A 27,996-nucleotide genomic window follows, 5' to 3' on the forward strand; every position below is an offset into this window, starting at 1 on the left:
TCCATGTTTTTGATTTCGGATCGGACATTGTTCAGATTCGTAAGAATGCTCTAAAACCTAGAGACTTAAGTAGGTGAAGAATGGAACACTATTGCCCTGGTTATTTTGGTCCAAATATAACTGGAAACATGGATAAAACCAGGTGGAGAATCTCAAGGATACTTTTCTAACCTTTTTTTCTATTTAACTGCAAGACAGAAATGCTATATTAACTAAGAAAACAATAAAAACTGGCAAAAAAAAAAAAAAACCCACAAAAAACCTTGGTTTTGAGTCCAGATCAGGGGTTAGCATCGAACTGACTTGGTTTATAAGCAATGGGGAATAAAAAAACCTGCCTATCTCCTGTGATAGTCTCGTGCGCTGTAAGAAGTTTGATTTTTCTTAGTGCTTTTCTTCCATTTCCTGCATACAATATTCATAAGTGAATGGTGACACACAACATCAGACTTGGCTAATCTTGGAACTCTGACTCAAAAAAACAGCAGTTTCTTTATGGACATTTTACTGTTTCCTAATAAATAGAAAACAAAATCTGCTATGGTGTTTGAACATGTTTTTCCTTTTCAGGGAATGGCAATGCTCTGTGAAACGATAGAAGAATGTTGGGATCACGATGCAGAAGCCAGGTTATCAGCTGGATGTGTAGGTGAAAGAATCACTCAGATGCAAAGACTAACAAATATCATTACCACAGAGGACATTGTAACAGTGGTCACGATGGTGACAAACGTTGACTTTCCTCCCAAAGAATCTAGTCTATGATGGTTGCACCATGCGTACACAGTGCGGAACAGGACTCTGAACTGGAGCTACTAAGCTAACGAAACTGCTTACAGTTTATTTTCTGTGAGAGATGAGTAGGAGGTCTCCTGGACCTGTCAGAAAGAAGACCCTCATTTAAAAATGTGGCTCTGGGAGACTTACGGCATTGCCTGCGGCAGAGATGCGAAGGACACGAGGCTTAGAAAAGTTGCAGGCTCTATAAAGAAACTTTTGACGAAGTGTACATGAAGAACGTAGCCCTCTCCAAATCAAGGATCTTTTGGACCTGGCTGATCAAGTGTTTGAAAACTGACATCAGATTTCTTAATGTCTGTCAGAAGACACTAATTCCTTAAATGAACTACTGCTATTTTTTTTTAAATCAAAAACTTTTCATTTCAGATTTTAAAAAGGGTAACTTGTTTTTATTGCATTTGCTGTTGTGTTTCTATAAATGACTATTGTAATGCCAATATGACACAGCTTGTGAATGTTTAGTGTGCTGCTGTTCTGTGTACATAAAGTCATCAAAGTGGGGTACAGTAAAGAGGCTTCCAAGCATTACTTTAACCTCCCTCAACAAGGTATACCTCAGTTCCACGGTTGCTAAATTATAAAATTGAAAACACTAACAAAATTTGAATAATAAATTGATCCATGTTTTGTAACAAGGTATTTCAAATTCACTGTGTTATTTAAGAAAAAAAGGTAAGCTATGCTTAGTGCCAACACTAAGTGGCCATTCATAAAGCAGTGTTTCAGCTTTTCTTGTGCTAGCTTGTAATTTAAGGAAAAAAAGTGCTGTTTTTTGAAATGAAAAAATGTCATTTTCCCCTTCTTCCCATGTTTTAAAGCTTCATCTTCTATCCAGTTCCCAAATTATTGCATACTTACCTAAGTATTTTTTTTTTAGGTGTGCCGTGTTTGGGGAATATTTGAAAATTTAAAGCATGATTTAAATTTTTTAAAGTGAGCTGTGACACTGGAAAGCTCTTCATTTTTATTCTTTTAAAATAGATTTTTGTTTTCCTATTTATATATGTAAAATTGTAGTGTATTTCTTTTCACCAAACAGTGTGTGGGACATTCTTAATCACTGTTTAAGGATCACCTCAGGAAGTGTCATTACCCAGAATTCCTCACTCTCTGCTTTGAGACTTGTAACTTTATCACTATATTTCTGCTTGGTGCCATCTTGTCAGAGTAATATTTGATGTCTGTGATATGTAAAGAATTATCCTAGGATAGAGGTTTTAAATTTTAAGCACAGATTTCAGATGTTACTGCTTTAAAAAATCAGGGATAACAAGTTAAACTTATAAACTTAAAATATGCAATGACATTTAGAGGTAACCGATGTTGATATAGGTAATCTAGCCTAGTCTCCTCCCGCAAATTGCTTTCACAGCTATGATTTTTAGGATAGTTCATGCCTTATCCTTGATAAGAAAATGGAACTGATGGTAGGCAGGTGCCAAAGTGCTTTTCAAAACAATACTGCATTAGAATATAATTGGATTGTTCCTCAAATTTATATAGGCCAAAGTAAAACAGTAATTTCCCAAATTTCCAGATTACTGACCAACAAATAGCCAGTATTATGCTATGTACTTTTGTCAGGTCATTTGAAAATTCATACATTGATTTTATAAAAGAATTTTTTACATGTCACTACCAGGAGCTCACTGTGAATGTATTAACTTCAAATGGCTACTTAACCACACAGTACACTACATTTTACATATAATGTGCACTTAATCTCTGGGAATAATAAATTATATTATTTATAAATGATGCATAGGTCAACAGACTCTAAAGCAGGGAGGGAAAGAAGAGTAATAGCATTGTTGTCTGTGTGCCACACACCATGCAGAAGACCTTTGTGCTCTTGGGTCACATATGTACCCAAGTTTTCATTGTATTCCTAAGAATTCCCTTTTCAATGTTGAGTTCACCTCTTTATTTCAAAAAGTACTTGACATCTCGATTTGGTTTAACTTCCACTTTGAAACTGATCAAGATGGGAAAGTGACAATGTTCACTGATGGAAATTGTCAATCTCCTGAAGACTAAGTTCTACCTGTTCTAAACATTTAATCCTATTTTTAAAAGAAAAACAAATCAAAACAAAAACAAGGAATATTATGATGAATGTTCGGCTTATGTGAGCACTAGTGATAAATTTTATAAGATCAGTTATTCAAAAGATAGTTTTCTCTTCATGTTAGAAAAAATTTTTAGAAATCCTGGGTATTGTACTTAACTCTAGCTAACCAACTTTAAGACTTGTATCCTTTTGAAAACTATATTAATAGAAAAACACTTTTTATAAGCAGTAAAATAAGAATGTTCCAGTGACTACCTGTCCTGATACCTAGTCTTGTTAAAACTTTCATTTGCAGGGCATTTTAATGTTTGGTTTACAGTCAGCGCAGAGTGGGCAAGCTTACAAAAAAGTTTGAGCTAGGGATACTGAAAGAAAGATCAAAGAATGAGAAAAACGATGACTTCTTTGTTTTGGGGTGAACTGAGACCCCAATTATTTTTCCTCATGTGTATGGTGCTCCTTCTGATTCGTCTTGTATTTTGCCTTTCTGACACCCATCAGAACTGCTGCTCTAACTTCCACTCTTTACCTTGCCCAAATCTCCGTGTAAGGAATGCTTTATGATCAACCGCCATAGGACTGACGGATCAACCAGTGTTTGGCTTTATTCGAAGTCTCTGCCCTGCACAGCTCTTGTATGTATTTTAGATGCTAGGAAGTTTTTAGCATGTGAAGTGTGACTCTCGTTTGAATGTTAATTACAGGTACCTTGTGAATTCCAGAACAGAGACTGTGCCTCAAAATTGTTGGTCCCATGAACTTGCACTATCTTTCATGGTGATGTTTTGAAAATAAGATCAGGAAAAACCCCAACAAGTTTTGAATTGAAAAATAGAATCATCTATCATGAAGTTTAAAAAGAACCTCTTCTTCCTCCTTTCCTCAGTCCTAAGTAACAGCTACATTTAACTAAAATGCAGGCGGATAGAGGAAAAAACACCCTGGCCAGATGATTAGTTTAAGTGGAATTAAACTTACTATTAAAAAAGAAAATGCTTCTTCACAAATATTTTCCAGTTTCTCTTTTTTACCTTTTTAAAAAATTACTTTTTAGAAACATTTGGTATGATGTGCATAAAATTATTTACCGATTTATGGGCAAAATGATACAAAAGTAGCATCTTGATTGAACATCATTTACCTCAGATATTCAACCAGCAGTACATTTTTTATGCAGTCTCAATCCATATCCTATTTGTTACCTCTCAAAATATTGGTAAGCAATTATTTTAGCTTTACTCTGTACGTCTTGTCAGTGTTTTGGGCACAGGTTGTTGTACTACTGTCAAATTGTACTTGCTATTTTTTTCTGCAAGTATTTAACAAAAAGCTAAAAAAAAAAAAAAAAACCCATAAAACCCCACCTTGGATAAGTGATTGTTAAATACTGTACAATAAAATGTATGCTATCCCCATTCCATCCCCGAGTTAAATAAAAAAAATGAATATGGTATATTATTTGCTTATGCCGTTTTTCTTTAGCTATACATTGTTCTTAAAGGGAACAGTAGCTTTTTCATTTATGGCAAGGCTCACACCTTGAGATATGCAAGAATGGGGATAGTGGTGAAAGAAGTTTGTCAAGGGTGGCGCTTCCCCCCTTTACTGTCTAAGCAGACTGTATTCGCAAAGTATGTATGTTAGTCCTGCCAGTTTTAGGAAACCAGAGGCTAGCAGCCATTAGTTACACCTTGTCTTTTCATATGGAAACAGAAAAATGTGGCTTAGGAAATAGTCATCAAAGATACAAACCACACTTCCTAAGGATGTTAACTGACCTACTGATTCAAGGGAAGAATTCTGGTATTTTTCACTTAGAGTAATTGTCAAGGAAGCTAGCTTTCATTTACATTTTTAATGTTGCCAAGGCTTTTGTTTATCCTGTGGCTTTCAAAAGAAAGGGGATGGAAAACCCCACGGTGGGAGCACTGTCACAGTTCACACCAGTGGGATTCTCAATATTTTTTAAGGTACAGGTGAAGGAAAGAACGCTTAGGTAACGGTGGTTTGAAAGAACATGCACACCTTCTAAACCAAGTGAAAATGTAAACTATGGTGGAGTATGCATTGAATCGCTACCAAAAAACTGAAATTGTTTTCCAGAGCATGTTCTGCAAAACGGATTCTTTCTTTGGGAAGTTAATACATAGTATATCCTCAACATACATAGCATTAGGATACCGTCAGTTTGGACCAGCAAGTTTTAACTCCTCAGAGCCATTCGCATGCACTGCACATGAACTGGGGGTGTGGGGTGGTTCTGAAGAGCATCCTCTTTTGGATAGGGTACTTGGAGGGGTTACATGAGTCAAAACTGCACTGAAGCCTCTAACACTCTTCACCTGTTGTGCTAACCTTTTTTCTAATTTAAGAATTGTTTCACTGAAAATGAAAACCCACCCTGCTACTTAGAGTTTTATAATCTGTACACTGGGTGCTGATGGATCTTCTGCAGGTCTTCTGTAACCAGGAAGGCAGATGTGAGCTTTTGGCCTTTTAGTGGCATCTTAAGCTAATGATTTGCAATCTTGAAATCAAGTTTTTTAGATGCTTTTCACAGTGAGTGCCTTTAAAGCAGATAATACTTCCCTAAAATAGTTCAGAAAATTTTCTTAAAGGGAAAACTTTAGCTCAAGTGTAAAATCCCTGCTTCCAGTAATAGTGATGCTACCATGCTAAGTATTTTGGTAAAACTATCCCCTAAAAATCTGCAGACTATTGCAGAGAACCAGTATGCAAGCCTTACCTTTACTGAGACACTGCTGAAAAGTAAATGACAGTGATCTGAAGACTTAGAAGGCAGGGAAGAACAGCTACGTCTGCAAAAAAATAGGTTGAACTGAAGAGCTACCTTTTTACGCACAGAAATATTAGATAAATCATTTCTTAGAGCATACTTTAAAAAATACGTGGCAAGAACCTGTTAATGAATTTTAGCTCTTGATATTGGGGCTTTGGTGTCAGTCAAACCTGAGCTGATTTCCAGGGTCTGTCGTCAATCATTCTCTACCTGCGTGATTCTGAACACTGCCACTGCTATGTTAGTTTTCTCAACTGTAAATAACACTCCCTGAATATCACAGGGCGTTTGATAGTTAAACGGATTATGAACTACACAAGGATAGGGACTGTCTTTTGAAAACAATATGCAATCAAATATTCCTGAATAAAGTCATTAACACTTAGCAAATGCTTATTAAATTTCATTTTAAACAGATACCTGAAATAGTTCCTGGACTCCTGAATTTATAAAGTGAGCATTTCTACATTCCCTTTAAGGATTTACTTTTTGATACAAATAAGTTTAGTCAATAGTGCCAAACACTTCCATTAATTGAGGGAATGTTTTTCCAGGCATTTCCTAAAGTCCCTGTTAAAAAGACAAATTCTGATCTGATAGGCCCAAGAGTTTGTGGGGTTTTTTTGTTTTGTTTTGTTTTTTTAACATTTCACGAAATCTTTAATGAAACTGGGAAGAATGTGCTTTTTAAAAAAATTCTACAAGGGATTCTTCCGTAGGTGATATGAGTAAGTACCACCTTTTGAGAGGCCTGGAAGAAATTCATGTTCAAACTTTTCTCCTTTTTCTTCCATGTGAACTACCTTCTGGCCAAACTAGAAGACCTGGGTCTGGGATAGAATCCAAAATTTCCATGGATGGAGAAAAAAAAAATGCAGCACCTCCCAGTGGACCAACAGATTACTCACTACACCTCAACTCTTCCCATTGTTTCTTTACTGCTTTAGGATTTGTAAAAACACTTGGCTGCTGGGTTGAAATAAACTCTTCAAATATACCGCATAAATACTTGACAAGTGTTAAATAAGCATATGGTTCATTCCCTAAAACAGTCACATTTATTTCTTTGAACTGCTACTTACAACATAATCTCAATCACTGGAATTATAAATCCTGTAACTGCTCACGATTCAAAGGCAAGACACAGCCAAGACACTACACGTGTAACAGTCTCCCACAAATACAAAAATACAGATTTATAAATATTAAGAAAATGTAATAACATATCTTGTTAAAGGACAATAGCTTTGAGTTCCTTACAGAATAATGCCTGAAACTTTGTAACTGAAGCCGCTGGTTATATTCATAACCAGCTTAGTGAGGATGTTGCCCACTGCCTAACATCTGTAGGACAGTTGGGGTATTTCTGCAAAGCATTCATAATTTGAGTATTATCCAAAAGTAGTTTCATTAGCTGGTACTCTCTCTGTGTATTTACCGAAGTCCTTTCCATGGGCCTTATTAATTCTAATTGTTGTAAGTGTTCAAATGCCTGGAAGATGAAAGAAATAGTTTAGGTTGAATAGGGGAAGTAAAATAATAATGTTAATCCAGAGAACAACTAGGGTTGTGGTAACTATAGAACAGAGTGCCAGGAAACAAAACTTAACAGAAATCAGTAGGGATTGAAAACAACTCTCATCGACCTCATAAAAACTTCATCTATCAGGTGAAGCAGTGTCAACATACAGTTGTCTGTCCCTGCACTGTTGAATGTGAACAGGGCAAACTCCAATTCAGTCTGCACAATATGGTTTTTCTTCCAAACCTCATTCTGTATCATACCACTTGCTAGTACTTAAGGGAAGGGCTTCTAGTTCTCTCTAGAAAAACCTAACATCTGCTAAGACCAGTACTTTTAACTAATTACCTAGGTTATTCAAATTTGCATTTACATTCTCCTTCTAGTTTCGTAAGACTTTGCTACGTAGAAGGTTAATACTACTACAAAAAAAGCCCGAGGCAGGAAATACCCCTAGGAATACACCAAGCCTGTTCAGCTGACCTTATAAATAAACGATTCAGCAGAGTGGTATGGGCATGAAGGAAAGAAGACAGGATCCTTTTTCCCTAAGAAGTCTGAAGAGCATGCCACAACCTGTCAAAAAGTCCCTTTCTTCCATCCTCCCCACTTAAAAGGGTTGATTACTATCTGTTTCCTCTCACTTCTAATATTCATGTATTATGTCTTTTCTAACCCTGATTGTTGTTTTAGGTATTTTATTAGCGTATGAAAAAAAGGAAACCATTAAATCATGACATAGTAACCATTAAATATTGACACAGTGAAATAGATTCTGGAGTCTTCTATTCTTACAACCACATTGTAAAAAATATCATTGGACTATATTCTTTATGTATCATAAAAAGTCTTCTGATGAAAAGAGAAATAACTCAGATACCATTTCTGAAGAAGAAAATACCAGAGGCTGCAGGTATTATTGGGGCTGAATAAAATTGACATTTACAATTTTTCTAGGCAGCAAAATACTTTATTTAAAATGGAGAAACAAGCAGGTACAAAATACAAATCACTCACAAGAACTGAAATGTTCATGTAACCCTTTGTACTCATACAACCTCCACAAACTATGACTATCAGACAGACATAGACATTAGGAAGGGGAAAACACCAGCCTCTAGTAGGATAAATACTTTCCCTGTTGTTCTGAAGAAATGGTAATGGCCTGTACTCACATTTTTATTTGGTACAAGAAATCAAATTCTGACCACTAAGGCCTATAAAAAATGATAAAGGACTTACGGGCGTACTGCTAGAAAGAAAAGAAGAGAGAGAGAGAGAGAGGGAAGGAAGGGAAGGAGGGGATGTTTTGCTCCATAAAGTCCTCTAGAGCTGCATGGTCCAGTAAGGTAACCACAGAGGACTACTGCTCTCTGTGGAACTTGATTTTTAATTTTACTTATTAATTTTAACTTAAAATTCGATACTCGAGTCAATTAGAAAATTTTATGTTAGTTTGGAACAATTCAGAATGTAAATCTACTTTAGCTACAAATTGTATGAAATCTAAAGAGCAAGTATTTCCAATGAATATTTAGTGAATTAAGATGTGTTTTAAGTTTAAACACACATGAAATTTCAAAAACTTAATACGAAAGAAAATAAAGTAGTTCACTAATAATTTTCTGTATCGATTATAGATTAAAATGTTTTTGGTATATTAGGGTTAAATAAAATTTATCATTAAAGTTAATTTCACCTTTTTTAACTTTTTTGTTCCTACCAGAGAATCCAAAATTACACTATGTGGCTCACGCATATTTCTAGTGGACAACGGCAGACTCTAATGAAGTTCCTCAAGTTTTAAAACTCATGACTTAACCAACCGCTAATAAAACTTTGTATGCCCTCACCCACCCATATTTTATCCTTTAGTTTCTTAATGGCTAATATCTGCATTTTGTCTTTTTACTGCTAAGATTATAAAACCAGCCCTTGGGTTGTAAAGGGAATGAATTTTACTGATGAACTGTAATGTAAATTCTTTGCACCATGCAGTGCTAGAAACAGACAGTAGAGGGCAGTAAACTTGCACAAACTGAGGAAAAAACTGGCTGCTTTAGAATTATTCAAACATTTCATTTTGAGATTTTTGTCTATTATGCAAAAAATCTCTATGATAAATACCTAATGTTTCAAAATTAATAAGAGTTCAACTATTATACAAACTGGATGTAAAAATATACTTGTAGGCAGAAAAATAACAGTGAACTTAAATCTTACCTTCATGACAACAGGTTTCTCAAAATTATAAACAGAATGGGCCTTCCTTTGAACAAACTTCTGAAACTCTGGACAGAAAGCAATAACATTAACACCCTCAAATAAGCAGTGAGGTACAGTTAGAAAGAAACAAAAGTCTCATCTCACCATTATAGACCATTTGAAAATTAAAGGGCTCCTCTTCATATATGTCATTTAAATGTTTCATTGCTATTATAAGACAGATTTCCAAGACTGACAGACCTACGGTAAAAGGAAAACAAATTATGAGTTGTATGTTAAATTACTGATCCATAAGATTGAAATAACTGTCCTCCAAAGAGAATGATAAAGTGAAAGACCATGGTTTTAAGGGGTGACAGGAGATCAAGACCTCCCCCAGGTTCAAACGTTGTTTCAGTTACTATTACTTCTACAATCCTAAGCGAACTGCTCAACCTTCCTGGGCTGAGCTTTCATATAAGCAAACTAAGAATCTTCTTAAGCTTACAGAGATGTTACAAGGAATAGAGAGAATATTATCAAGCACTTATCACATGGCCCATAATAAACATAAACTGACACTGCAATTATGTATTTTATTTTTTAAAATTTTATTTATTTGAAAGTGCGAGAGAGAAGCAGGTTCCCCACAGAGCAAGGAGCCCGATCCAGGGCTCGATCCCAGGACCCTGAAATCATGACCTAAGCCAGGCAGATGCTTAAGACACTGAGCCACCCAGGTGCCCCTGCAATTAGGTACTTTAAATCACAGGGGGTCCTTGATTATTCAGAGAAACCCTAAACATTTGGTCATTATATCTAATTTTTTTTTTCCCCTGGAGAGAAGAAAAATTCATTAGATTCTTAAAAGGGATAGTGAACCTTCAATGCCAAGGTTCTTTAGTAGCACTTGATGCAATGTGAACGCCTGCAATACAAGTCTCAGCTGGATTTCCAATGTAGTAAGGGAGGCAGAGCATCAAGATTCCTTCACTTGAAATGGGAGTGACAATACCTTTTGCACGGCTTAGTTAAAGGCTGCCTGGGTATAAAAGTATTCTGTTATACCCGATGTTAAGTGTAATTTTGAAAGAATTCCATTATATTAACTTAAACTTAAAAAAAATAAAGCATGCTTCTCACCATGTACAATATTTGCTTTAGAGTCCATGCTACACAACTGGTTTGCCTCCATCAGATCTGCTGCAGTCACAAACGGGTGTGATGTCGTTACGCGATTTAAAGCGAGCATCTAGGGAAATGTGGATCAGAAAAACATTTACATGTTTACTTAGGCATTCTGGAGATATCACTGGACAAAACTTCTTAATTTGGAGTCTATTCTTATGGGAGAATTAATACTAATGCTTGGGAAAGGTATTCTCATACTTGGCACTATTAAAATATAGTATTTCAATACATATGCTATGTAACTCTATAGATGTGAAGCATAAAAAAAAAGTTCTTGCTTTCTCTACCTCTTTCCACTTGCATATCTTACTTACAATTCCTCAAAAGAAAAACACTTAATAAAGGAGTTGAGCAAGAAGAGATCCAAAATAGGTAAGAATGCTATTCAAAGGTTATTTTGATTTCATGGGAAGTACCTGAGCTCACTTCCTCCCACGGACACAAGACTGCAACGACATACAAAGCAACTCTGAGAATGCTCTGAAAACTAGCAGCTGAGGATTTTGTGTGTGTTTGTGTATGTGTGTGTGTGTGTGCAGCTGACGATATTTTAAAAAGCCACATTGACAAGGGTAAGAAGAGGCAGAGATGTGGTTAGGGTAGGAACCAAAAATAGCCAGTGCAGCAACCCACAGCAGGAGATGTGGAGGTCCTTCTTGAGAAGTGAGGGGTTCAAACCCTACATTGGACACCCTCTGCCTTGGGTATCTGCACCAGGAAGATGAGCCCCCATCATGTCTGGCTTTGAAAATCAGTGGGGCTTAATTCTGGGAGAGCCAGAGGGACTACAGGAAATGGAGACTCCATTCTTACAGGGCCCACACACAATTTCAATTGCTCAGAGGCGGAAGTTTGAAAAACGTCTGGGCCATACATGAAGGTCTGCTGACTAATTTAAGGTATACACAGTGCTGGCGGGACAGGGATCTGTAGAAGCTTCCTTTGGGAATGGAAGTGCTGAGAGCACTATTTTTCCTGTTTTCCTTCAGCCAAGCTAGTTAGATGCTTCCAAGACCCAGTTGTGACACTATCTATCTACCATATTAGCACCACTGTCTATGCCAGGGGCATTCCCTGTGGAACTGCACTATACGACTCCACCCACCTGGTCCGTACCCCTTCCAAATAAGTCCTACCCAAGGGAAGGGGAGCCAACCCCACCTACTAGCAAGCACACGAGAGTCATGGTGGGATCTCACAATGAGCCACAGAGGGGGTGCCCCACCCACCGGCCCTCAGCAGCTGTAAAGGGCTCTCTCAGCCACCGGGGCTGGGGCCAGCTCCACACACTGGTGTGCCTGCAATAGTTGTGATGAGGCATTGCCACCATTTGGGCCAGGAACCAGCCCTAACAAGTGTGCCCTCAGCAGTACTGGCCCAGTGATGAGAGAGGTGCAAGCAGCCCAAATGAAACAGCCCTGAAGCTCCAGGTTCTAGTGACCCGAAAGGATTGTACTTCTGGGTTCCAGAGGATACCCTACACAAGGCCATTACTTTCAAGACCAGGAGATGCAGCTATCTAATATAAACAAACACAAAGTCTGATAAAATGAAGAGCCAGAAGAGTATGTTCCAAATGACAAAAGACAAAACTTCAGAAAAAGAACTAAATGATGGAGTTATTTAAGCAATCTGACTGACAAAGATGTCAAAATAATGGTCATAAAGATAATCACCAAACTTGGGAGACAAGCAGATGAGCTTAGAACTTCAATGAAGAGATAAGAAATATAAAAAAGAATCAATCACAGCTGAAGAATGCAATAACTGAAATGAACAACAGATTAAAAAATGCAGAAGCATGGATCAGCAATCTGGAAGACAAGGTAATGGGAAGGACCCAAGCTGTATAGCAAAGAAGAAAAAGAATTAAAAAAATGAGGATATGTTAAGGGACCACTAGGTCAACACCAAGCATACTGACGTTCACATTACAGTAGGAGTCTCAGAAGAAAAATAAAGAGAGTAAGGAACAGAAAACTTATTTGAAGAAATGACAGCTGAAAACTTCCCTAACCTGGGGAAGGAAACAGACATCCAGGTCCAGGAAGTACAGAAAGCCCCAAAGATGATGAATCCAAGGAGGTCTACAACAAGATACATAATATTCAAAGTGCTTAAAGGAAAAAACCTACAACCAAGAATATTCTACATAGCAAAATTACCATTCAGAACTGAAGGAGAGAAAAAAGTTTCCAAGATAAGGAATTCATCACCACTGAACCAGCCTTACAAGAAATGTTAAAGGAACTTCTTTAAGAGAAAAAGAAAAGGCCTTAAGAGGAAATTAAAAAATTATGAAAGAAAAAATTTCACTAGTAAAAGCAAACATATAGTAAAGGGAGGAGAGCGATCAGTTATAAAGCTTATAGGAAGATTAAAGAGTAATAAAATCAACTATAGCTTAGTTAAGGCACCACTAAATAAAAGTATGTAAAACATGAGATCAAATACATAAAATGTGAGAATGGGATGAGAGTAAACATTTAATGCTTTTAAAATGTTTTGTTTGTTTCTTATGTAGGATCCATGCCCAGTGTGGTGACCAATGCGGGGCTTGAACTCACAACCCTGAGATCGAGAACTGAGCCAGGATCAAGAGTTGGACATTTGACTGAGCCACCCAGGCGCCCCTAAAATGCTTTTGACTTTAAGCAATTACCAACTTAAAATAGACTGCTAACATACAGTGTTATATATATATGAACCTCATGGTAACCAAAACCCAACAACTTACAACAGATACACAAAAAATAAAGAGAAAGGAATCCAAACATAATACTAAAGAAAATCATATAATCACAAGAGATGAGAGCAAGGAAGAAAGGAACAGAAAAGAACTACAAAAACAACCAGAAAACAATGAAAGGACAATAAGTACATACCTATCAATAACCACTTCTAATGTTAATGGACTAAATGCTCCAATCAATCTAATTCTTGTTTCCACTCAGGTTGTGATCTTAGGGTCCTGAGATCAAGCCCCCGTCGTGCTCCCCGCTCAGCGTGGTCTGCTTGAGATCCTCTCTTCCTCTGCCCCTCCCACTCGTGCTCACACCCTCTCTCTCTCTCAAATATATTAATCTTTAAAAAATAATTAAAAACTCCCAAGAAATAAAATTCTAGGACCAGATGGCTTCACAGGTGAATTCTCCCAAACATTCAAAAAGTTAATACCTATACTTCTCAAACTATTCCAAAATTGAAGAGGAAGGAATGGCTACAAGGCCAGCATTAGCCTGATACCAAAACCACTATAAAAACAGAAAATTACAGGCCAATATTCCCAATGAACACAGATGCAAGTATCTTCAACAAAATATTAGCAAACTGAATACAATACATTAAAAGGATCATTCATCATGATCAAGTGGGATTTACTTCAGGGATGCAATGATGGTTCAATATCCACAAATCAATCAGCACGATGCACCACATTAACAAAACAAGGCATAAAAATCATATAATCATCACAACAGATGCAGAAAAGCTTAGAAAATTCAAAATCCATTCATGATAAAAGCACTTAACAAAGTTACATAGAAGGAACATACCTCAATACAATAAAGACCATCCATACATGAAAACCCACAGCCAGCATCATAAAAGCTGAAAGCTTTTCCTTAAAGATCAGGAACAAAACAAGGATGCAGACTCTCACACTTTTAATCAACATGCTACTGGAAGTCCTAACTGCAGCAATCAGACAAGAAATAAAAGACATCCAAAGTGTTTAAGGAAGAAGTAAAACTGTCACTATTTGCAGATGACATAATATTAGGAATAATATTAGGATAGGAAATCCTAAAGACTTCACCAATAAAAACACTAGAACTAACGAATACTTCAGGTAAAGTTGCAGGATACAAAATTAATATACAGAAACCTGCTGTGTTTTTGTAGATTTATAACAAGCTAGAAGAAAGAGAAATTAAGAAAACAATCCTATTTACAACTGCATCAAAAAGAATAAAATATCTAGAAATAAATTTAACCAACCAATGAGGTGAAAAACCTTTCCTCTAAAACCTGATTAAACACTGATTAAAGAAATTGAGGCTAACACAAATAAATGGAAAAACATATGATGCTCATGGACTGGAAGAACTAATACTGTTTATGTTTGTTCTACCCTAAGCAATCTATAGATTCAATATAATCTCTATCAAAATACCAACAGCATTTTCCACAGAACTAGAACAAATAATCCTAAAATTTGTAGGAAACCACAAAGGACCCTGGAAAAGCCAAAGTGATCTATCGTCAGAAAGAACAAAGCTGGAAATATCACATTCCCATATTTCAAACTATACTACAAAGCTATAGCAATCAAAACAGTATGTTATTGGCATGGAAATAAGACATAGGTCAATGGAACAGAATAGTGAAACCAAAAATAAAGCCACACATTTATTGTCAATTAATCTATGACAAAAAAGCCAAGAATATATAATGGGGAAAAGATAGTCTTCCATAAATATATAATGGGGAAAAGATGGTGCTGGGAAAACTGGACAGCTATATGCGAAAGAATGAAACTGGACCACTATCTTACATCATACATAAAAATAAACCCAAAATGAACCAAAGACCTAAATTAAGGACTGAAACCATAAAACTCTTTAAAAACAAAACAAAACACTGGTTGGTATCTGTCTCAGCAATATTTTTTTCTGTCTCTACACACGAGGACAGCAAAAAATTAACAACTGAGACTACATAAAACTAAAATACTTTTGCACAGTAAAGGGAACCAACAACAAAACAAAAAGTCAATCTAATGACTTCTCCCATATTTGCAAATATATCTGGTTAAGAGATTAAGGTCCAAAAAAAGAACTCATAGAACTCAATACCAAAACCTAAAAAAGTTGGATTAAAAAATGGGCAAGGAGCTGAACAGGCACTTCCAGAGACATACAGATGGCCAACAGATACATGAAAAAGTGCTCCATTATCACTCATCATCAGGGTAATAAGGCAAATCAAAATCACAATGAGATTACCTCATGCCTGTCAGAATGGCTAGTATCAAAAAAGGTAAAAACAAGTGTTAGGGAAGATGTGAGAAAAAAGGAACCTTCCTACCGTTTGTGGGAATATAAATTGGTACAACCGGTATGGAAAACAGTATGGAGCTTACTCAAAAAAACTAAAAATGGAACTGTACAATCCAGCAATTCCATTTCTGGGTATTTACTCGTAAAAAACAAAACACTAACTCGAAAAGATATTTGTAACCCTATGTTCATTACGGCATATTTACAATAGCCAAGATATGAAAGCAACCTACATGTCCATCAACAAATGAACAGATAAAGAAGATGATACACACACACACACACACACACAATGGAATATTACTCAGCCATAAAAAAATGAAATCTTGCCATCTGTGACAACATAGATGGACAGAGAGGTACTACTACACTAAGTGAAGTAAATCTGACAGAAAATGAAAAATACCATGATTTTACTTACATGTGGAATCTAAAATAAAAACAGACTTGTAAATACAGAGAACAAACTCATAGTTGCCAGAGGGGAGAAGGGTAAAGAGATGGGTGAAACAGGTGAAGGGGATCAAGAAGTACAAACTTCCAGTTATAAAATGAGTAAAGTCTCAGGGATGTAAAGTATAGCATAGGGAATATAGTCAATTACACTGAAATACCTTGGTAAGGTGACCTATGGTGACAATACTTATTGTGGTGAGCATTTTGTAATGTATAAAAATGTCAAGTCACTATGCTCATATGACTGAAACTAACATAATATTGTATATCAACTGTACTTCAAATAATAAAACAAAAACACTATTATTCAAAGCCCTAGACCAAACCAAAAAGGCAGACATGTGACTTGTATAAGCTTTTTTACTAATTGTTACTGAATAATTAACCAGTTCAGGTTAGTGTTACGTGACAGAAGTTACCTACTTTATGTTCAACTGTACATAAAAGAAAAAAATTAAAAACCAAAATTATACCTAGAGACAACTTTTCATGTAACGAGTCGCCTTTCCAACAATTTGAAGATTTAAGTGTAATTTTCGTAACATTTGAGAATTTAGTCATTAAATAGGGTAAGCAGAGTTAGCAGATGAAAATGTATGATCCTTGGTTAAGTCTGAATTCCAGCTAAATAATGAGTAATTTCTTAGGTGTAATTAAGTACCATGTAATAATGAAGAAATATTTATACTAGAAACTCTCTCCCACGTTAACCAAGGCCCAGGATCCTTAGTTGAACAGAAGAGTATGGAAATCCTTGTCCTTCATTCCCCTACTGGGAGTGAAGCTGGTACACACTAACTCCTTCCCTTACTCTTCCCTTTACTTTTTTTTCCTATTACTGTGAAATATTTTTGACATAAAAAGGCAAGATAATGATGTACTGGATATCTATGACTACTTCCCTCAGCTTACAAAATATAATCTTATAGGATCTCTTTCTTTCCCTGGTTAGATTCTCTACTCTTCCTCACACAAAAGACCATATTGTTTTACTTTACTATGTATGTATATATTCCTAGACAACACAAAGTAATTTCCAAATACTTCTACAACTCTCTCTTCACTGAACATGTATTCTGAGAATTAATCATGTTGAGGTATCATTTCCAGTTCATTGATTTTTTGTTGTATTACATTCCTTCATGTATACTCACAATTATTCTTTCCCTTATTGATAGATATCTGTCATTTCCCTTTTTTTTGAAATTATAAACAAGGTTGCTGCAAACAATCTTATACATGTCTTGTGCATCTGAATTTCTCTAGAAATTTAATTTGCCAAATTGCTTTCCAAAGTACCCAGACATATTTACACTACTAGCAGCCATAAATTTTAAGTCACATTTACTATATCATTAAGACATAAATTTACCATTAGACATAAACATGTTTCTATATACTAACAATGAGCATGTTGAAAACATAATTAAAAACAAGATATCATTTAAACATGATATTTACAAAATATCGGTTCTAAAGAAAATTAAATACTTAGGTATACGTTTTAAACATATATAAAATCTGTGTGGTAAAAATTATAAAACGATGATTAAACAAAGAAAAACTAAATAAAAGGAGAAATGTACCTTATTCCAGATTGGAAGATTCAATGTAGTAATCATGTTAATTCTCCCAAAATTTATAAGTTTAACCAATTCCCATCAAAATACAATTACTTGGTGAAATAAAATGAGTGTAAAAACAAAACGAATACAAACCAATAGCATGTGTAATGACCGCAGGTTTTTGCTGACATTGAAATGCTTTTGTAGTACTTCTCGTACACTTCTATCTTCTGTGAGACACTAGACAGAGAAAAAAAGTCAAAACAGGTAAGGAAAAAGGCAGTCTAAAACTGCCTCACTAGTTGGTGTACCTCGTTAACTCTGATATTTATTCATTATTAAATAGGTGTTGGTTTTATTTGTAGAATACAAAAATCAAAATGAAATTTCCAGTCTATTAATTTTATTCTTATCCCTGTTAAGTAAATATACACAAAAACAAAACATAATACCTGTTACCCCAAACTTTCTGGTCTACAAAAGGAAACCATAGTCATACCAGTGGGATGATCAAAATTCAGCACAAAACACAACAGAGTAAGAGTTACCATATTTGGGAACACAAAGTAAAGCAATACAAAGAATGCTTAAACTATATGAGTCAGTGAGCTAAAAAGAAAGAGCATTCCAGTTATAGGGAACAATATGAGCAAGGTAGGAAGATCATGGCATACTGACAGAAAATGAGTAGTCATGTAACCCTGAATTTCAGTTATTGGCGAAGTGATTTCATGGAAAGACAAGGACAGAAAAACATAATTGTAGGCCACTGCAACTGTCCATTTAAGAGACAAAAAGGATCTGAATTAATAGTGTGAATAGAGAATTAAGACATTTATAGAACACATAATCTGATGGAGAGTCAAATGGTGATATGTGGAGAAGCAAAGGCTTGAGAGAGGGAAGAAAAAAATTAGAAATGATTATTTTGGGGACAGAACGTCTCAGGAGGAATGAAGAGTGAAATGTGATCAAGAAGTAAAACCTGGTTATCAATATTTAAAAACAAAATGGAAAAAGAAGAGCAAAGAGACTGAGAAAGATACTGAAGACTGGAAGAGAATCCAAGAAAGAGCAATTAAATCAAGGGAAGAAAACTTCAAGAAGGAAGCAGTAATCAACAATGTAAATTACTCAGTATAATTAAACTAAAATATATTTTGAGAAGAAACTAATCGCGCTGGAAATTTGGAGACCAGTAAGGTCCTTTGAAAAAACAGTTGTGACTGCAGTGAATCAGAATTAATGAAAAGTAAGGTACATTTGGCATTAAAGAAAAAATTAGATGTAGGAAGAGTAAATTCACAGTTGGCAGAGCCAAAAACAGCCTGGGGAAGACTGACACTGATTTTCAAAAATCATCTGTAAGGAATGAGGAGTCTTTTTCTTAAAACAAACAAAAAACCCAGAAAACCTTATTTTCTAGAGGTAAAACTGTTATATCTCTACTTCTACTGCAAGATCCAGATTCAAGAGTAAGTTCTAGTATAATGGAATAAAGTTTTATGCTCTCAGTAAATACATTATCCTCGTTATAGTCCCCATTCCATTGTCATTATTTTCAGTACTCTCTTTAACAGCATTTGCTTGCTGTTACTATACATATGTTTTTATCATAAATAGGATCAAATACCCTTTGAGAGTACACAAGATGAACACAAAATAATAAAGCAAAGTAGTATGCATAAAAACTTTTGGGAATTAACTGTAGTCCTGTTAAAACTAAAACTAAAAAAATCACCTGGAACAAAAATATTAATAGAAGAAATTTTCAATTATTTCTAAGAACAGTTAGTTAACTGCTTTTCTTTTACAAGATGCTTCAAAGGGTCAAACTATACTCTGCTTTTCTTCTTATATTTTTAGAGGTCTGAATCCAACTCCCCATCTTTCTGAAAGCTATCACCTTCTTGTTTCCATAATTACTTAATGTCCTTTAAAAAAAAAGTCTAGAAGATCTATATGTGAGCCATTAAAAAAAATCTCTTAATACACTTTCACCTTGATCCCAACACTATAAACTACTTGGAGATAAGGCTATTATAAAAAACAAAACAAAACAAAACAAAACACTACACTACTCTTTGGATGTCTATTGTATTTAACTATCATAGTCATTGAAGATACCAGATCTCAGGTTCTGAAACACAACTAAATTTATTTCTCTGGATTGAAAGTTCCCTAACAGTTGGCTCAGGAAATGATGCAAGGGAAATAAAGACAGAGAATGGCTGACTGACATCACCCCTTATAGGAACATGGGAAAATTCCCAGAAACAAAGCAGACCTCCCCTGTTGTTCAAGGAAGCTGAAACATTAACTTTTCACCGACGAACACATGAGTAGCAGTTGCAGAAGCAAGTCTTTACTGTACTGATTGTACAGTTTGCTTGGTTGGTGCCCTCTTCACAGGCAGATTCTAAGCAGAATGTAACAGAGTTTCAGTGGTACCTCAGAACTCATGATGCCCCAAGGGATAACTCAGCGGCAGCAGTACATGTACTAAATCTACCAGTCAGTTCCTGCTAAAGCTTCTCACCTTCTGTTAACTACCAAGGAAGGTTATGACAGTAGGTAAATGTTCCTTGAACTTAGCTATAGTACTTTGGGGGAACTTCCTTCGAGGAGAACTAGTTATGATCTTTTAAAATGCTCTTTCATACAGGGATTTCTCCTTATACTGCCATGCTGAGATGGTATTTACTCTGCTTAACTTATTTGACTCATTTGGGATATGGCTAAAACATTCAAGTTAGGGAGACGTCCAGGTTCAACCCTATCCTGAAAATATTTCTTGGATGATTATTCCATAGGCCACCTGTTATCTCTACCATTGTTTTTATTTTAACCTGGGAATCAGAAAAACTTGCTTGGTAGTCAGTACTGAGAGAAAGGATAGCTCCCTCAATGCAACTCCCCCTTTGCTGGGCATGGCCTCTGGCCATGGTGCTGACATATATTTCAAGTGAAGCTCACATTAGCATACCAAAGGGAAGTGGCAAATTAGGATGAGGATAAAGGGAACAAAACACTAGAATAAAGGGAACAAAACACTAGAATTAAGAGACACAAACTCCAGTGGTACTAGTTCTACATTATAAAAGAACTGTAAGATTGTAAAACAAACAAACAAAAAAACCCTTAAGAAACAAAAGGATAGTGCTCACATTCATTTCTACCATCTGCCCCTAAATTCAGTGATACAGGATCACCAAAAAAGGACCAAAAACCTAAGGGTTAGCCACCCTCCTGCTACATGGTTATTTTCCAAGTCATCCAGAATTATGCTTCACCAGTAATCCCTTTCATCTAATTCCTTTATAGACCCACTCAGATGAACAGAATGCAATATTGTGTGAAGAACAGAAAGATGGGTGTCAGCACTGTACAACCTGGGCTGTGTAGTCATCTTAGGAAAAGAAAGGGAGCAGGGACAGAAATAAAAGTCATGGCAAAGCAAAGACATTTAAATACTATGAAAGACTGCATCTGAATCTCTAAAGCAGTCAGAAAAGCATACTGTTGTAACAAGATAATCAGTTCAGGAACTAAAGAAGGTGAAAGTCTGTGAGGCACTAAAAAGTGGATTCGGAGGCTGAAGATGCAGAGCTCTCTGTTCCACACCAGACCTAGGTAAGGAAAGGGACAATATGGGAGTACCAAATGAAAAGGGTTCCTAAAGAATAGAATCTTATAATGAGAGTATCAAAAGAACTTCTCTGGGCTAACAAATATCTGAGTCCCAGACAAGATTAATCTGTAGAGAAGGGGAGAAGGAAAAACCCACACCAAATTATACCATAGCACAATATCTGAAATTTCAAGATAAAGATAACCATTTTTACATACAATTCTGTATAGTTATACTATGAAAAATAATACAAAATTGACAATCAGAAAAAAATGGAAAAGGTAAAACAAAATTATATGCAAAGTTTGAACTCTTTCTGTAAAAATAACTTTAGAATGTATATGTTTGAAATGCTATAAGCCAAATAATTACTCTGTAGTATAAGGAAGTAGAATGGGCATGAATATAAGGGAAACTTGTATCTTTTAACATGTATTCTCATGCACTGATAACATTTTGATTAGTGAACTTTTAGTAAAATCTCTACACCCAATGTGAGGCTTGAAACCACAACCCCAAGATCAAGAGTTGCATGGTCTTCCATCTGAGTCAGCCAGGTGTTCTCTTGTTCAGTGAACTTTTAATAAAAAAAAAGTGCCAAAATTAATAGTGCTTAGATGAGCAGACTATATTTTATAATCAAAACAAGAATCTGGGGCAGCTGGGTGGCTCAGCTGGTTGAGCGTCTGCCTTCAGCTCAGGTTATGATCCCAGGAGTCCTGGAATCGAGTCCCACATTGGGCTCCCTGCGTTCCTCCTTCTGTCCTTTACTCTGCTTTTGCGCGCACTCTCTCAAACTAAAAAACAAGAATCAAGTTTTAGTTATGCAAGATGAGTAAATTTTGGAGTATAACAGTAAAAATGTGACTATGGTTAACAATACAGTATTGTATGCTTGAAATTCACTTAGAAGACAGTTCATAAGTATTCTCACCTCTTCCCACAAAAGAAATTAAAAAGAGAAAAAGAAGAGAAAGAAAATGATAACTATTGAGGTGATGGATGTATTGAATAGCTTCATTGTGGTATTTCAGGATGTATATCAAAATATCAACTTGTACACCTGAAACATATAATTTTTATTTTGTCAATTATAGCTCAACAAAGCTGGGAAAAAATAAATTGTTTAAGAACAAAATAAATGCAAAGTTCTCACTTTAATTTGGTATTGATATTTAAGATTAAAACCATGTCTGCTTTTCGAATCAGTATTTGCATATCCTTTGGGTAAATACCTAGTAGTGCAATTGCTGAATCGTAGGGTAGTTCTATTTTTAACTTTTTGAGTAATTTCCATACTGTTTTCTACAGTTTCAATTCCCACCAACAGTGTAAGAGCATTCCCCTTTCTCCACATCCTCACCAACATCTGTTGTTTCCTATGTTAATTTTAGCCATTCTGATAGGTGTGATGTGATATCTCATTGTAGATGTGATTTGTATTTCCCTGATGATAAGTGATGTTCAGCATCTTTTCGTGTGTCTGTTAGTTATCTGTATGTCTTCTTTGGAAAAATGTCTATTCATGTCTTTAGGCCCATTTTTTAACTGGATTATTTGTTTCTTGGGTGTTGAGTTTGGTAAGTTCTTTATATATTTTGGATACTAACCCTTTATCAGATATGTCATTTGCAAATATCTTCTCCCATTCCGAAGGCTGCCTTTTAGTTTTGTTGACTGTTTCCTTTGCTGTGCAGAAGCTTTTTATCTTGATGAAATCCCAATAGCTCATGCTTTGCTTTTGTTTCTCTTGCTTCAGGAGATTTATCTAGTAAGAAGCTGCTATGGCCAAGGTCAAAGAGTTGCTACCTGTGTTCTCCTCTAAGATTTTGATGTTTTCCTTTCTCACACTTAGGTCTTTTATCCATTTTGAATTTATTTTTTGTAGCATTACTAACAATAGCCAAATTATAGAAAGAGCCCAAATGTTCATCAACAGATAAATGGATAAAGAAGTTGTGATGTGTACATACAATGGAATATTACTTAGCCATAAAAAGAATGAAATATTGCCATCTGCAATGGTGTGGATGGAACTAGAGAGTATTATGCTAAGTGAAATAAGTCTGTCGGGAAAGACAAATACCATATGATATGACTTCACTTATGTGGAATTTAAACGAAACAGATGAACATGGGGGAAAAAGAGAGGAAACCAGGAAACAGGCTCTTTTTTTTTTTTTTTTAAAGATTTTATTTATTTGAGAGAGAGTGCGTGGGAGCGAGAGGGAAAGGGAGACGTAGAGAGAATATGAAGCAGACTCTGTGCTGAGCACAGAGCCTGATGCAGGAATTGACCTCATGACTGCAAGATCACGACCTAAACCAAAACTAAGAGTCGGACACTTAAACGACTGAGGCACCCAGGTGCCCCCAGACTCTTTACAAACTGAGGGTTGCTGGTGGGGAGGTGGACAGGGGTTGGGTTACATGGGTGGTGGGTATTAAGGAAGGCACTTGCTGTGATGAGAACTGTGTGTTATATGTTAGTGATGAACTGCTGGATACTACACCTAAAACTAATATTACACTGTATATTAACTAACCGGAATTTAAATAAAAACTTGAAACTACAAAAAAATAATAAATTATTGCTTTGACATAAAACAATTTTTTTTAGAGACAGTGCATATAGACTTTGCAAATTTAATTATCCAAAGATTGAATCATCCTCATCAGTATTTAATATCATAGACTAGTTTTTCCCAATTCTTTCAAAACCAAGGACTCTACATTATTTTCTACTTTTAGAAGACCCATATTTTTGAAAGATTCTACCATGTGGGATTTATTCAGCAACACTGTTTTTCAATTGTGTTATTAAACGCACTCCCACACATATACCCTCTCCCTTCTCCCTGCCAACTGAAAATTCTTGATAGCATAAGATAAACCGATGCTAGTATGTTGAGTTGACATGACAATGGCCTATGTAAGTTAGGCTATTCAATTTAGATAAATTTACAGAGTCCAAAGGTTTAGTAAACCTTTAAATCAACATGTGTGTGTGCCTGGGTAGCTAAGACCCTGAGGGCTCCAGAGACTACAAGATGAGATTGCAATATAGACAATGCAACCACAGGTGTCAAGCCTGGTTTGACTTAAAAGACCTCATCAGATAAAAGCTGAAACTGTATGAGAATTAGGGGGAAAAATCCATACTGGATAGTTAGGTATGAATTACTAAGCTAAAAACACTGCTGAACTTGTAAGTAATGAAAATATTATTTTTTATAATATTCTAAATACTAACAGAATAATCTAAAATATAAGCCAGATAGAAATAGAATAAAAAACTTATTAAAGTTCTTTTGAGAGAAAAAATTTAGGATATGACATTTCAAATGTCTTTTAAAACAAAGTACCACACAAAAGTGTACAATTTGTATTAATTCAGTTTTATGCTACAATAACATTAGAAACTATGTGTTAATTTACAAATTTGTTTAAATTTGTAGGTTTTTATAAGCTTTCAATGGTATAGCAAGGGACAAAAATTATTTAAACATTATTGCCTCTGTTCCAAGTTACCTGAACATTCTCATTCCACTTTTCAGTGAAGATCTTGTCTGGAAATTCTGCAGGTAGAGATAATTGTTCTTTAAATATTTTAAGATACTGTGGAAAACCAAATGAATTCATTAAATGTATCTGCCGGTGAGAAAATCGTGACTTCACTCTTTTTTCTAAGAGTTCCAAAATATCCTTAAAAACGAACAAAAATCCATATAAGAATTATGTTTTAAAAAAATACCAATATTAGAGGTATACATATTTTAACCATCACTATAATTAACAATGCTTATCCTATAATACACAATTAAGCATTTTATGCAAGCCTCCAGAAACTCAAATCATTCCCTTGATTTTCTTACACTTACACAAGCCACTTTTAATAATCCCCTTCTAAGCATCTTTAGGCCTGGTGCTATCATGCCTTTTTCCTACTATGCTCTTCTTAGTTAATCTTTAACATCCCACAACCAACAATTGCAAAAAATTTTAACTATTATTGAATAGCTCTCTGCCACAATAACACCAAGAATTTCAATAAGGAATTTCATACATTCTATGAAGAATTCAGATGAAAAAACCAGCAAAATGTAATAAGACTTATTACATTCCTGAATATTTAAAAATCTTCATTGTATTAGGTAACAAAGACTCAAGAAGCAGCATATGTAATGGAGAAAAATTCAGTTCACTAAACTATCTATAAATTCAAGCTGAAGCCATGTTGAACTGAAGGAACAAACTACAGAAGAGGAAACTTGCAGGAACATAGCATGACACTGGTAAGTTATTCTGTCTTTTGGCTTTTTTACAGTGATATTTTAGAAACTATTTGCATTCGTGCTATTTTTCCTTAAGTTAGGAACCAAGTTTACTGTCAATTTTCTAGAGGATAAAAAGTAAAAAAAAAAAAAGAAAAAAAGAAAAAAAGAAAGGAAAAAAAGCTATGGTGAAGCTCTGAAATATGGATTTTTAAATCTACGTGCATGATTTTCAATAATAGCTAGGTTAAGAAATCAATGATATAGAGGAAAGAATTCAAGTGATCAAAATGGGATCATGGTTAGTCTGGAAAAGAAGACAGGAAATATTACTAGCTTGGGATTGGTAGGGAGAAAGTGAATGAAAAACCTGGAATGTTTCTATAGGTCAAAGAAAAATACAGTGCCAGCATAATTAAAAGAGAATGAAGTTAGTTCAGAGACAGCAATATTATAAATTTTCTATTAATGAGCAGTTCTAGATCATCCATGTAGGTAGGTGGCTGAAAGGTAGTGGAAACAGCACTCTATGCCAGCAATAATTAAGAGCTTGAACTTGGGAATGGAAAGAAAGGTGGAAGTAAAAGATATTTTAGTGGTGGACAGTCATGACTGAAGTTGGCAATGTGGGAATAAAGGGTATAATACAAAAAGAACTACTTCCACAGAGAAGAGGTTGTTTGTTAGCGAAGTCACTAATCCATCTATCCTTTTGCTTTTCCCCTATGAACATAGACAGACAGACAGATTTGCACTGCATAGTTGGGAGAATTAATCATACAGAATTTTTAAAGGGCACAATAACACTGCTAAAGAGCAGCTGATTCTTTATTTGGTCCTTCATTGGGTCAGTAACATTTGCCACTGCTACTTCCAGCCAAAGGAAGATTTTTTTTTTTTAGCATGAATGAAGACGCTTCCTTAACTCCTGTGGTACGAACTGCTGCTTTTGACAAAGGAATAAAGATATGTAAAGAGCCAGGCAGATGTTCTATGAGGAAGTCTTATTATGAAGGCATATATCATAAACTCTAGAGCACTTGGGAAAGAGGACAGAGAAAGACACTCCACAGAAAAGCAACACTAGAAGGAAAGGCTGTTGAAAGATGACTTAGTAAAGCATTTCACTTTTCTAAGAAGGAAACAGCTGCAGGAAAAGAAAAGAAGTAAATGGCGCTGACCACAAACCTGCCAAGAATGAAGGAGGGAAAAGAAGAATGAAAACAACATACTCATGGCAGCCATCTATGAGAGGAGAGATGACTCTTAAATACCAGTTTTATCTGAATTCAGTAAGAAAGTTTATGAGGTAAAAGAAGATAAACAAAAAAAGGCCTGTGCAGCCATCCGAAGTATGCAAAGTTGAACATGCAGAATGTCTTCATAATGTAATGTGACAGTGACATTGAGACTATGGTTAAAATCATTCTAAAATCACCCCCAAGAAGCAAAGAGTCACTATGTAATAGCAGCTTGACAGAAGTAATCCCTTCCATTTCCGATATGAATACTTACAAAAATGGGATACTATCATTTTTACTCAATTCTAAACATTTTCAAAATATAGAAACAATCTTAAATCTAAAAGTAGATCATGATTTTTCTTTTTTTTATTATGTTCAAAAACTATTAATGAGTTTTTATAAAATAGTGGTATGATTAATTTTCTCTTTACTTGCTAATGTAGAAATTATACTAGCATCTGACTTCACATTTTTTATTCAGTGATTCCACTGGAGGGACAGAGGTTATTAGTTTATGAGCATGCGTGATAAATGTTTTCTTGTTTTCTTCAATCTGAGTTGAAAAGTAGGATAAATGCACCAGGAACTAGTGAAACACATTTGAAAAAATGCCTGATCTAATGACCTTCATAAGTGACGATATCAGTAATTAAGCTTTAATTTTCTAAATATGATAATCAATTTTTTAATAGAAAGAAAAACTTACCAATCTACATGTAAGACCAATAACTGCTAGTGGAGTCTGTGCAGACTGTGAAATGTCAAACAGATTATAGAGGAGTGTTTGATTTTTATGATGAGCAAAAAGATCAAATTCATCTAATATGAAGATCACTGGGCAACTACTAGACCGGTCACCTAAGATAAAATAAGAGTTTTATATATTAACAAGCAACTGTATCAGCCTTTCTTAAGTTTCCAAATTATTTACCACACTTTAATTGTTAAAACTCAATTCAACAAACATATATTGAAAACCTACTTTGCACAGGATACTTACCAATGCCTACACTTTTATTCAACAACAACAAAATTATTCACAGGACAAGATAGCCCCTACTGCCCTCAAGCAGTTCACAGTCTAATTACGAGACTCTAGTAGTTAACTGATGAAAAATTAAGAACATTATTTAAATGACTAGACTGTTGTTTTTAAAATTATGTAAATATAATCTT

At 35.3% G+C, this 27,996-nt stretch overlaps 2 protein-coding genes across 9 annotated transcripts in view; one reads left to right on the top strand and one right to left on the bottom strand.

Annotated features, from left to right (window-relative positions):
* The window catches only part of ACVR2A (activin A receptor type 2A), an 84,064-nt gene extending 79,741 nt beyond the window's left edge, over positions 1–4,323 (top strand). Inside the window, exon 11 of the mRNA XM_026492830.4 lies at positions 571–4,323. Within this exon, the coding sequence (XP_026348615.1) occupies positions 571–765 (195 nt within the window). The 3' untranslated portion in view covers positions 766–4,323. The remainder of the gene's footprint in view (positions 1–570) is intronic.
* Positions 4,324–6,711: 2,388 nt separating this feature from the next.
* The window catches only part of ORC4 (origin recognition complex subunit 4), an 87,114-nt gene continuing 65,829 nt past the window's right edge, over positions 6,712–27,996 (bottom strand). For 7 of the 8 annotated variants that reach the window (XM_026492836.4, XM_026492832.4, XM_057317505.1 and 4 more), the window contains 7 exons: positions 27,527–27,678; positions 24,834–25,007; positions 17,825–17,911; positions 10,543–10,651; positions 9,565–9,660; positions 9,418–9,485; positions 6,712–7,164 (listed from right to left, as the gene is read on the bottom strand). In XM_026492836.4, the coding sequence (XP_026348621.1) occupies positions 6,976–7,164; positions 9,418–9,485; positions 9,565–9,660; positions 10,543–10,651; positions 17,825–17,911; positions 24,834–25,007; positions 27,527–27,678 (875 nt within the window). In that variant the 3' untranslated portion in view covers positions 6,712–6,975. The remainder of the gene's footprint in view (positions 7,165–9,417; positions 9,486–9,564; positions 9,661–10,542; positions 10,652–17,824; positions 17,912–24,833; positions 25,008–27,526; positions 27,679–27,996) is intronic. The other variant, XM_026492837.4, reaches the window with a different exon arrangement.

Source organism: Ursus arctos, unplaced genomic scaffold (genome assembly GCF_023065955.2).
Source record: "Ursus arctos isolate Adak ecotype North America unplaced genomic scaffold, UrsArc2.0 scaffold_1, whole genome shotgun sequence".
NCBI classification, from domain to species: domain Eukaryota; kingdom Metazoa; phylum Chordata; class Mammalia; order Carnivora; family Ursidae; genus Ursus; species Ursus arctos.